Source organism: Xiphophorus hellerii, chromosome 2 (assembly GCF_003331165.1).
Source record: "Xiphophorus hellerii strain 12219 chromosome 2, Xiphophorus_hellerii-4.1, whole genome shotgun sequence".
In the NCBI taxonomy this organism is placed as follows: Eukaryota; Metazoa; Chordata; class Actinopteri; order Cyprinodontiformes; family Poeciliidae; genus Xiphophorus; species Xiphophorus hellerii.
In genome coordinates this window covers 18510531-18523401 of record NC_045673.1, presented here as the reverse complement: position 1 = coordinate 18523401, position 12871 = coordinate 18510531, and the positions used below count along the sequence as shown (strand labels likewise).

At 36.1% G+C, this 12871-nt stretch overlaps 1 protein-coding gene across 1 annotated transcript in view; it reads left to right on the top strand.

Moving 5' to 3' along the window:
• hydin (HYDIN axonemal central pair apparatus protein) overlaps positions 1 to 12871 on the top strand; it is a 75009-nt gene that overhangs the window by 3780 nt on the left and 58358 nt on the right. Inside the window, 9 exon segments of the mRNA XM_032586214.1 lie at positions 229 to 363; positions 994 to 1193; positions 1612 to 1736; positions 7395 to 7456; positions 7458 to 7538; positions 7540 to 7598; positions 7761 to 7953; positions 8817 to 8916; positions 11088 to 11206. Of these exon segments, the coding sequence (XP_032442105.1) occupies positions 229 to 363; positions 994 to 1193; positions 1612 to 1736; positions 7395 to 7456; positions 7458 to 7538; positions 7540 to 7598; positions 7761 to 7953; positions 8817 to 8916; positions 11088 to 11206 (1074 nt within the window).

Here is a 12871-nt window from a genome sequence, read left to right as displayed (position 1 = left end):
AACATATTTGGGGATAAATGGACAAAAAACACATACTTTTTTAGACTACTTTAAAATAAAAAAATAAACATGTTGTGTCTTATTGTAGCAGTGTTGTGTGCAAATAATGGCAAATAATTGCAAAAGGTAATGGTGGATTGAAACAGATGTGTGCAAGCAGGAGTCGATATAAGTAGAAACAAATTCTACTTTGTTTCAGCTGTTTCAGCAATTGTTGTTTTGTTTAAGGTTGCACACCCTGTGAAGTTGGAGCAGGATATTTCAGAACAGTTTTACGTGGTGGGTCCAGAAACTGGAAGAAGCAAAATAGCACCAGGAATGACTGCCAGTTTTATGATATTCTTCACCCCACAGGAGAACAAGGTGCTGTTGCTAGTAATATTCACTACAAAATTTATGAAGCAGAAAGTCTTATGTAGATAAAATATTGTGCTTCTGGGAGGATGTATTTGAATTTAGAAAACATTTTCTTGGAGCGTTATGGGGTAGCTGTTTGAGGAGACCTGCTGTCAAGTGTAGAAATCTAATTTCACTGTCATAGTTACTATGTTCTATTTAAAAGTTATCAGAATGATCTTTTTATATGATGATTATGTCCTGACTTTGAGTTTAGTGGTAAGACTTAGGAATCACATCTCTTTATCTGTGGTACTTGTGACTTCCTTGTAAGCTCAATTTTATCTTTATAGCAAAGGCTGTTTCATGTTTGACTGAGGAGTACACTGTTATTAAATGCCATATGGGTGCTATTAAAAATTGTAAGTTCAATCCAGTTGGATTGTTGGGATTTGGTGTTCAGATAGGTCTAGTTTTATCTAGTTTTATATATTAAAGAATTTTTAAGTGGGTAATAACTAATGTCAGAGTTTTTTTTATTTGAGTAAAATGTATATATAAACTACTTGTGTCCATATATTTTGCAAGAAAAAAAAGGTTATTCATTTTGTTTGTCTTTTTAATTTTTGTGTTGTCTGTTTTTTTGTCTCAATTTAGGACTACAGCCACAAACTGATTTGTGTTTCTCCAAGAGAACGTTTTGAGATTCCAATTCGTGCCATTGGGCCCCGCGCCATACTTGACTTTAAAGATGAGATTCATTTACCTTCTTGTCTAGTGAAAGCATCCACAGAGAAAACACACTTTGTTTGCAACATAGGCAACTGTAAGGCCAATTTCAAGTTGCACACAAAAAGGTTAGAACTAGTACAACATGGCATGATTTCAAATGAGATATTTCTCATGCATTTTATATTCAAAACAGATGTGAATAAAACTGTTCAAAATGAAAAAAAAAAAAATAAATCAATTTTGTTTAGAAAATCTCCAGGAGCTACAGCAGGGGTCTCAAGGGCTGGGATCCTGCACATTTTAGTTCTCTCCCTGGTGGTACCACCAACTTTCTCAGCATGTCAATGTTCTTCTTAGGCCTTCTAATGAGCCATCATTTGATCCAGGTGCGTTAAACTAGGGAGAACTAAAACATGCAGGATGCCGGCCCTCCAGGACCCACTTTGGGCACCCATGAGCTACAGTGTCTGGAAACATTGTATAAGATTACCATAATCACAGATTTATGTCTCAATTGTTCATGGCCGATTTTGTTGTTAACAGGCCTTTTTCAGTGACACCCATTACTGATCTTAGCAATGTTGGAGAAGGCATCCAGGTGACTGTGGTTTTCCAGCCCATGACAGTTGGACAGTTCAAGGAAGACCTCATCCTGCAGTACGACACTGGTGAGACTCATTTCAGCTTATTATCAAAATGTCCATTATTTCCAAATATTTTTCTAACTATCCTTTTGAAGTTAACCTTGGTAATATTGAAAATATTCCAAATTGCAATTCAGTGGGAATTATAGCAATTAAAGGTAATAATCTTGAAACAAACAACTATATGCAAGCGCAAATATAACAGTTTTTTATAGACAGAAATCTAAGTGAAGCTAAACTTTAATACCTTATATCAAAAATACTTACTGTACCTATCTATAGCTACAAAACCTACTTTACTTTATGCAGACCACAGGCTCAAATATGTGTGCTCACTACTCCTGAGCTCTAAAAGTCAACTGTACATTTTATGATATTACTGCATGTGGGGGTATGACCTCTTCAGCACCTTCCTGATCAAGTTCACTTGCATGAAATCTTGTTGTTTAGTCAACATTATGCTAAAATATATTTTTTCTTCATATTTATAATCCCTGTTAAGGGTTAGTCTTTTAATATTTTATATTCCATGTTTCTTTCTTCCCATTTGTATAAAGTCCAATAAAAACTAGGTTAATTCCGGTGAAATGCTTCCAATGTTGAATTTTGCAGCACTGAACAAAAACAAACTTTAATTTTGAGAACATTATAGTGATTTCATTTTTACTGTACTTATTGGAGTTATTTCATCTAAAACAAAATCCTTGCACACTGTAAGAGGTGAACTAAATGAGAGGCAGCACACTTTCAGAGATTGTTATACATTTATTTGACAGACTGTGAAACGTACAGTATGTCGATTCTTGTTAAACTTGGTGTCAGCTAACATGAATATTAACTCAGAGAGAACTCTCTTATAATTTCGTAACATTAAATATGGCCAATAAATATAATCTATTTTAATATTAATTATATGTATGAGTGGTCTAAAGGCACAAATTGAGACTAGAAAAATAGTTTGCAGCTTACATAAAATAGAACTGGAAAGGAGAAAATATATTTGCTCTAGTCATGGAGATAGACTCCATAATAAGATTCTGAGACTAGCAATGACCCTAAAGCAAAACAGAGTTTCTGCACACCATCAACACACAAACACCCAAACACAGATTCACAATAAGAGGAGATGGCAATAATTTCTTTACTTCATGTCAGCTTTGTTAGATGGGCTTTTGGTTTTATTTCCTGTTTTTATGTCACACCATCTTCACAGCCTTACAAATAGATTCCCTAAGGTTATTAACTCACTGTGTAAATGTTCAGCTAATAGCCATGAGTACAAAATTTATTGTTTTGTCTGCATTACTGGCATGCATCTTGGTTACTGTTCTACCTTCAGCCTGCTCTTTTAATACACCTCCTGATGACCGTTTTGAAATCTGAAGTCATCATAGAAAGCATCAGAGCTACTAAACACCAAAATCACATAAGGATAGTTTCTGTATCAATATGTTATGTTTTGACTCTACTAGTACAGATTGTATTTTGCAATAAAATCAACAAATTTATTACGAGATTAAAGCATTGATTGAAATTTTAATCAATGCTTCAATCAACAATTATTACATGTAAGTCAAGTTTATTTGACTAGCTGTCTTTCAGCAACAGAACCCAGAGACTGAGCTCCATAAGAAGAAGTCCTGTTTTTGGAAAAGGGTCATGGCTAGACTGTAGAAATGAATGAAATATAAATGGAAGTCATTTCAAAGACCTTGTGACATAGAAAGATGTAAACGTGTGTAGGGGTGTGAGAAGTATTTTGTCTTGTGTGTGTTGCCCTGTCAGAGAGTGACAACCTGCCTGCTCTCACCCGGTTGAGCAGGTGGATGGATGGATGGATGGATGGATGGATGGATGGATGGATGGATGGATGGATGGATGGATGGATGGATGGATGGATGGATGGATGGATGGATGGATGGATGGATGGATGGATGGATGGATGGATGGATGGATGGATGGATGGATGGATGGATGGATGGATGGATGGATGGATGGATGGATGGATGGAAGACCTTTGACCTTTCTGCCATGCTGTGTAAAAGCTTGGTTTAAGAGTTTTGTACAAATTGTTGTCTACAGTGAGAATTTATTTATTTATTTTTACTAAGGAACAGCAACCGTTCATCTCCTAGCTAAATGCTGGGGGCTAAAAATAGTGACTTCAAAACATAAACAGATTAGGGACTGGGATAAATAAGCTCTAGTTCTGACCCAGGCTGGTCACATAAGTCTCTTTGAAAGCTATTTTCAGACTTACTGAATCCTGTGATGTTTTATGCATGCCAAAAAGAAAAAAATAGTTTAATCATGTTAGCTATGCATCATCAAGGTACACATATTTCTCCTTTTAATAACCGTGTGTGTGTGTGATATACTGCTAATCCTTTTTCTTTTTTATTTGATGGGGAATAGATTCGTTGTCTATCTACGAATCTATTCATAGATAGATTTGTAGATAAAACATGCAAATGTTTTATCTTTACATATTTTAAGTTTGATGACTATTTTCTTACAGTAGAGTATGCATAGAAAATATAATATCACTTCAAATTTTAAGTTGTTGAAGCTGAAAACATCCAAATTAGTTTCCAAATTGAAGCATGGTCAGTACAAAATGTACAAAGTGATGAAATGACCAGCACCTGAACAAAGCAGAAAAATAGATTGCACAGTTCATCTGTGCATGTTAGTATGTCGCTTTGCATGCACACTGGGACACACTGCGTCATATCTGCTGCTTTCTGTTCAAAGCCACTGCAGGTTTAAAAATGTTACAGCTTCCTTTGCTGTCTTATTTTTATTGTGGGATGTTTTCAAATCTTTGTTGTGTCTTGAAAACATCAGACTTTGTCGTTGCTACTGATTTTAAGCACAAGATGGACAGCTGCTTAGGGATTGCTGAAGCATTTACTTTGACAGGTCTGCAGCACTGATGGGACTCTGATGGTTGTTTGCAAGCACAGCAAACAACTTAAGAAAAGGCAGCGTACACAAACAAAACATACAGGCGTTGAGAATCAAGCATGTGTGGATAGTTGTTACTCTCCCACAAACCTCCTGCGGCATCTGCAGTAATCAATGTATTGAGGGAACTGATGAGCCCTGCTGCTGTGTTCTCAAAGAAATTATGAGGAAAGAAAGCCAGCAGGAGGAGAATGGGGTAAGAGACGTCGTGATGAAAGCTGAGCAATAAGCTGTAGCTCTCCCTGCCTGTCAGCTCCTGTCATAACATCACAGTCCTGTGAGATAATTGCTTTTCTCTCTGTATCCCACAATTCTTGTTTCTCTTCCTCTCATTTCCTTCCATCATTCATCGTCCACCTCATATGTTTTGGTTTCTTTTTGCTTCTAGTCAATTGATGATATCTCAACAATTTACAGACATTCCTGTAGAAATAAACCAGCCTTTCTGTGGCTCTATGCCATCATAGAAATGTCTGTTGTAATTAGAAGCAAACTTGAACACTCTTTATGTATTTACTTTTAATTACAAGCAGATTTTACTAATCTACATTTATCTAAATCAAATATTCCTTATCTAACAAAAACTTTATTCACTGTTTGCTTTCTAACTATTTTATTTCATTTCAGAGCATCTCTACAAGTCGATAATAGAAACTTTTTTCAGATTCTAGTCACCTATCACTCCTTATAAAACCTAGCAAGAGATGGATTGGATTCTTTTCTTTATCTTTATTGAGCAAACCTTTAAACCTTAATAGATTTTCTAATTCAAACTTTTACCCTTTTTGAAGGATTTTGAATTTTATTGATTGATCATTGGCTTTTACTATGTATTTTTTCTGAAACAGCCAGGTGTCTCAGATATCAGAGCCTTATTTTTTTCTTTAGGTCCACTTGTTTTAATTTGTGGTTTTAGTTATTAACATTCAAGAAAATCTCAGAATGGCTGAGCTTTCTGTTCCCTTTTAAGAAGCAAAATGTTAAATGATTCATTTGAATGAAATTGTGGAAAGGAGCTCATTTAGATAGATGAATGCTATGAAAAAGGCAACAAAAGAAGCTGCTTAGATCTACAGCTGGGATTTAAAAAAGGTATTTCTTGCTTTGGTCTTATGATTCAAATTGTTTGCTGACTTAAGATAACAACAAGGAAAATAAAACGTAATTCCCTCGATTAATGAAGATCATTAATGAAAGAATGTGGTGACTGCCTGCAGAACACTGGCTTTTATGTTCATTGAAGGTGGGTCAAAAAGACATAGCTGTGTCTGATATTGAATTTGAAAGGCCACGCTAAAATAGAATTCAATTTTTCAATATGTGTTGGAATGGCAATTATGTTTGATTTATGATTATTCTCCTCATACTGTTCATAATATGAATGCAAATCTACAGTAATTCAATAAATTTGAATATGCGTTCCAACTGAGGCTTGTCAGATTAAACATACATTTTGAAAATATTGTTTAATCAGGAATTAATCATGTTTTTGAATAAGCCCACATTTTTGTCTTAGAATGTTTTTTATACATCTCGTGTAATATTCTAATGTTAAATGTGTTTTAAACTGGATTGTCTTGGACCTTGCAAATCCAGTTCTTTCTCTACTGAACTGAGCAGACATTTATCTAGCAATCTTAGACGTGCTTCAGAAGTGACTCACATCAAAGAGATTTTATCTGTTAAAAAACTAGATAGTGTGTTACAGTGAGAAAAATCCCTATCTCTGAGTTGCTTGCAAAAATCGTAAACCTTTTTGATCTTATTACAAACCACAGAAGCAAAAGGCCACAGCCAAATGTGTTCAATCAGAATTTTGCTTTTGTCGTTACCAGAATAACAGTGTAACTCTGCATGTACCGTCTTCAGATGTACCTGCAATTGAATACTTCAATTTTAGTGGAAATTGAACAAGAGACGTACACCAAAACAAGGACTAAAAGAAAATTATTTTGCCTTCATGCGTAAATTGCATTGTCTCTGATTTGAATGTAAACAAAGAGTTACTAAATTTACATGGCTCCTTGTTCTTGGTGGCCTTATACAAAACCTGATTTTGCATCTTTTTTTCCTGGTTGTTGCTTTAATCAAGAACAAACTCAAAAATTAACTTGGTTTACTCAACAGCTATCAACAAAAAAGTATATTCTATCCAAATAAATGTTATAATACTCTACCTTTAGCAGCTAGTCTTTACATATTTAGTTGATATACCTTCATTTGACACTTCTTGTAGCCATATACCGTTCTTCGGCACATTCGGTGAACAGTTTCCGCAGGTCAGTTGCTTTTAGAGGTGAGATGTCTGAGGGATTTCTTGCATACAGTCTTTTGCAAGATTTGAGCCATTGTCATGTTCCAATGTCTAGTTCTGCTTCAGTTTTAATGATTTTTTTTTTACAGTTGTCTCACATTGTCCTCAAGCACCTTCTTATACACCTGAAACAGACAATTCTTTTTATGTATGACTTAAAATTGTGGTCTTTATTGAAGTTGCTATAATTTATTCATTTTTATATTTCCTTTAATTACATGTTTTTTAAAACATGTAATGAAATTAAAAAATCTTATTTGTTTTGTAAAGTGAATATGGTAAAAATCACTCCATCTCACCTTCTCTTATCAAGCTAATGAAACAATTAAAAAAGATAAAAGCACTGGTTTTACTACTTAAACTTTTAACATGATTGCTTGTTTTCTATATCTTTCTCTCAGGTGAAGATGTCCACATCAGTTTGTTTGGGACTTCAGAGGAACTGAACATCTGTCTTCAACCTGCAGCCTGTAAATCTGAAGAAGACTTATATCTCCCTGACCAGCTCTCAGACAGTATCACTCACCAACTGCAGTGACATTCCTTCTTCAGTACCATTGGACAGTGTCGCCAAGTCAGGCTAAAGATGACCTGTCCTTTTTCAGGTTTGGATTAGAAAAAGCATAAAATGCACACAGTCAAGCTTTCTTACTGCATTCACTTTCTGTCTGTCAGCAGCTTTTTGCTCTTCTCATGAGCCAGTTTTTCCACTTTGGCCCACCTTACTTACACTTTGTATTCCTTTTCACCTTCTGTCCACTCTCCAGGAAGAACTCTGTGCTTCAGCAGGAGGAGGAGAAAAGGGAGGAAAATATACGTCGACCTACTCAGTGTGAGTCTGACCCCAAAGCGATCCATCACCCCCTGCTGCTGTCCCAAAGGCTGCAGGAGAGCAAAAGCCATGCTGCAGAGGTCTGCCCTCCTACACTTTCACTCAACGGCATAACATTGGATCCAGTGGTGTGTTTGGATTTTCACTTCTTCACTATACTATCCTTTCATTCTTTTTTTATTGAACCACTAATTGTTTTCACCTTACAACTTACGATATTGTTACCATAAGTTTTACAGTTGACACAGTACAGTCAGGAAAGTACCATTCTCCAGACAACTGCCAAACCAACTTGTCTGTAGGACTGCCAATGATAGAGGAATAATTTGCCACTCCAGGGAACACTTCTGTAGTGCTTTAGAGTGCAGCAGTGACTTGTCCAGCACTGTTGAATGTCATGTTTAGCATTATTGCACACGGGGATGTTAGACTTGGATACATCAGCTTAGTCATGGAAGCTCATTCCCATGTAGATCTCTTCACTGTCCTTGAGCTAATCTGAAGGCCTTGTGAGAAGTTTGTAGTTATTGATTTTGCAAAAAGTTGGCCAGCCCTGCATACTTTGTCAACCCCAGTTTGTGATTTTATGTGACCTTTGTCACATAAAATCTTCGAGCTTCGTAGCATAGTTGCTGTGTGTGGGGGTGCGTGTGTGTGTGTGTGCGGTGGGGGCGCATGTGGTGGGAGCAGGGTCAAGGAGTGTGTGTGTTTATGTATTTCAAGCACGTTTGAGAGATAGTAGACAGAATGCCTGGGAAAGATTGGTGAGAAAAGAGTGAACTGTGTAGTTTAGTCAATACACAAATTTTGATAAGATATTTGGGAAAAATAGTAGTGAACACAAACACTTTTTTAAACTCCTAACACACTAAACATACACCGCACACACAGTTCTTGGTGTGTCAAGTTCAGGACCAGTAATAGGCATCACTGTTTTCTGTTTTACATCTGCATCATGATTTCACTAAATTAACGATAATTTTTCCTTCAGATGGGAGAGCTTTGGCCTAACACTACAGCAAACTTTCTCATTGTCTTCAAGCCAGAGGAGGCTAAAGTTTACCAACATACCGTTTATTGTGATGTCACAGGTTAGTGGATATGACTTAAGCTTTTTGCTAGTTTTGGAATAGAATAATGAAATTGCAATATACCTACTTACATGTAGTGTTTTAAATGTTCATATTTCTGTATTTTTTTATGTCAGTAGTATCTTTGTATATTAGTAGAATGTATGTCAAAGGATTTAGGTAACAAACGTGGCAGAAGTTTTGATCAGAAATTTGTCTAGAAAGTTGAATGTAGGAATGACGTCACATCTCGCTTAATATGGTATCTGAAGACAGAAAACAGTGAGATTTGCTAATTTGCTTTTGTTTAAGCAATATGAAATGTAGAAATATTTGGTATAAATTCAAATAGAATATTTAGAAATATGGTGAAAGGATCAAGAACTTTGGAATTTTTTTTTTTTTTTAAACGTATTTTGAGTACTTGGTCATAAATGTTGATAGAATCTCTTAAAAAGTTAATTCTACTCTGTAAATATATGGAATTTGTAAATACAATTTTTTTCATGATGAAAGCTATCTTCAAACTAGCAATGAATCTTTTGGTTTGGTAGTTCTTCACCACCTTGAAGCTGGCTGTTTTTACAACTTGAGGCTCGGCACACATCCCTCCTGCTCTGTAAATTGATAGCTTTGGTTTTCTCATAAAAGATTCCCCTTTCCCCCCTGGGAATCTGTGTCGACAAAGGTTAGACAGACAAAAATGAGTCTTGGTAGCAAACTACAAGTTTGGCTGTAAACTGAATGTCCTTCAGGTTTCCTTCCCTCTCCCAGTCAGCAGAACACAATTCACTCATTTGTGTATATGTTTTAATGATTGAAGGAGTTATTCGTGCTTCTTCTTGTTATTATTCATATTATTTTACTTCATGGGGCAACCGCACTACTTCAGCTGTATTTCATACAGTAATGTTAAATCTGCCCAACATGAAAACAAGAAAAAACAGCTTCATTCCCTGTGTGTGAGCAGCAACTTAAGTGCAATTTGTTGAACAATTATATCATCTTAGTGGCACTGAAAAGCAGTTGACAACTTTGCATGTGGCCTTTTTTTGTCTCCTTTGAGCCGGATTCCAAATTTCCATAAATTTCCATGGCAAGTGAGGATCTGACCAACTAATATGACATTTGCTCTGTAAAGCATTGTGACCTAGAAAATAATGAAGCAAAACAAGCATCTATACTCATCACTATCACTGATGGGCTTTTGTCACTGATAGGCTTTTGTCTATCAGTGATAGGCTGATAGACAAATTACGTAAATCAACGTAAATGTTGATTTACGTTTGAATATTTTCAGAATTATGTATTCTGTCTTGTTTCGAAACCTGATATTTGAGAACTAACAACAGATTCTCTGCTGGGTAAAGATCTGGATAGTTTCACAAGCACAGACACACAGATCATCAGCTGACTACTTGAATACTTGTTAGCTCGTCCTTGGTGTCTCGTTGCTGTTTTCGTCCCCTTTCTTGTCACAAGAGTGGCCTCCATATGTTGGCTCATCTTTTTGCATGTAGGACACACTTTCACTTTTTTGTTGTTGATGGTCATTCTAGCCCTTAGCCAGGCCTGGTGCTTGCTAGGCAGTGTTGAGTGTATTGCAACTTTCTTCACCATAACTGAATCTCTTCACATGAGTTCTTGATTGTCTAGACAATTATTGATTCAGCTGCAATATTCTAGGCTCCAGTTTCCTGCTTGTGAGGCCATTTTTATGCAAAGTAATGATGACTTCACACTTTATTTTTTAGATAACCATTGCTAACACGATTAGACAGTGAATAAAATTACGTCTGGTCCCTCTTCTATAGCAGTCTGTCTGCTGATTATAGTGATTTCAGCTGGGCTCGTCTAGAGCTACATCTATGTTAATGATATAATAAAAAAATAATAAAATTAGCTGATCGTCTTGAGAAAAAATACAATGACTACAGGTAAAATAAATGGTAAATCCATTAAAATGCTAAATATATTTTGTCATTAAAGTCAACAATTTAAGCAAATTGACTGGATTATCCCAGTAAAATCAACATCAGTGCAAACATAATTCAGAGTTTGTAAAACACACCATCTGCATCAGTGCCCAAACTTTTAGCAATGATTGCCAACTACCTTTAGCTTTTAAAGTTGTTACACAGAAAAAATAGAAATTGAATTGTCACTGTCAACGTCCTACTGTCTCTGTTTAGGCAAGCAATCACCATTACCCCTTCGGATCAAAGGTGAAGGCCTGGGACCAAAACTCAAGCTCAACTATATCCTGATGGACATAAGAAATGTGTTCATAGGTGACAAAGATCATTATGAGGTAAGAACTAGAAGAGCAAGTTAGAACCATCAAAGTTGCTGTTAATGTGAACATGTCATGCTTTTACAATCCCAATTCCAATGAAGTTTTTAATGTTGTGTAAAGCATAAATAAAACAGAATATGATGATCTATAAATCCTTTTCAAACTATATTCAATTTATTTCACTACAAGGACAAGATATTTAAGGTTCAAATGTATTATCTTTGTTTTGATGCCTGCAACACATTCCAAAAAATGTGTTGATTTGCAAATCATCATGTTCTCTGTTTATTTATGTTTTACACAATGTCCCAATTTTTTTGCAAATCCTCAATTTTCACATTTCAGTCATTCATTTGGTCCTTGAAGGGCTTCACAAAAACAAAGACGACTTTCCCCACTGATGTGGGTAAATGTTTTGGAAAAATTTAATTTAGCCAGGCACTTTGAAGATTTTCTGATGCTGGTTGATGGCATAATTAATTTTGACGTATCCACTTGTGGCTGCAGTATCCCTGAAGTTGGACTACAAAAGGGTTTTGAGAAAGAAAAATGGTGGATGTGCAAAATTGGTTAGCCCGAAGTCCATGACCTTGTTTAGTAGTTCAGTTAAAAATCTGAAAAGTGTGTTGGACATTTGTATTCTGGCCCCTTTTTCTCTGATACTGCTTACTGAAAAACCGGTGCAACCAGTTGCTTTCAAAAGTCATCTATTATCAAAGTCCAGATGTGTTGTTTAATTTCTGTATGAATAGAGTTGCTCTGTGAAGAGAACAAACGGCATCGTGAAGACACAGCCGACCTGTCAGGGATAAAGTAGTGAACAAATTTAACGAATGTTGGGTTATAAACCAATATCTCAAGCTTTGGCCATTTTCCAGAGTCGTGTTCAATCCATCATCTGAAAAATGAAGCAATATGGCAGAACTACAAACCCTACTGAGACATCATTGTGCACCAAAACTGACAGGCCAAGCAAAGAAGACATTAATGTGAAAAGCAGCCAGATGGCACATTGTAACTCTGGAGGAGCTGTAGGGAGAGCGAATCTGTTGATGTGCTGATATATTAGACATGCACTCCATGGTCTTTAAAGAAGAAGGTAAAGAATAAGTCCATTGCTGAAAGAAAATCCTGTTACAGGTTGCAAATGTACTGGGTTTCCCCCAGAGAACTTGCTAAGTCTGGTGGTTTGGGCACTATGGCAATTCACCCACTTTAAACCCATCTTTACTATCACTGTTACTGGTGAATAAAAAACTCTTTTTAAACAAACAAGCCGCACTTATCCTGGTGAGGAAGCAAGTAAAGCCTGGTGGCCCACCGACGTCATAATACAGGGACAAAGCCTGGGTTCACCTTTAACCAGGACAATGCTTAACATACAGCCGGAGTTTAACAATCGCCGTATGTATATGTCAGAATTTCCCAGACCTAAATAAAATTGAAAATGTGTGGTAAGACTAGAGATTTGCAGTTCACAGAAGTCTCATCCAATCTGACTGAGCTGTTTTGCAAAGAGGAATAGATAAAAGAATGTGCAGGTTTAATTACATTGAAGGTGGCTCTACAAAGTATTCTCATTTCACTTAGAATCTGTTTTGACAGTTAAGTCGATGTTGTCAGTCCAATTTAAGTGTTTTAACTTTTTTCCACTCTATTGAACTCATCCATATGAGTTTG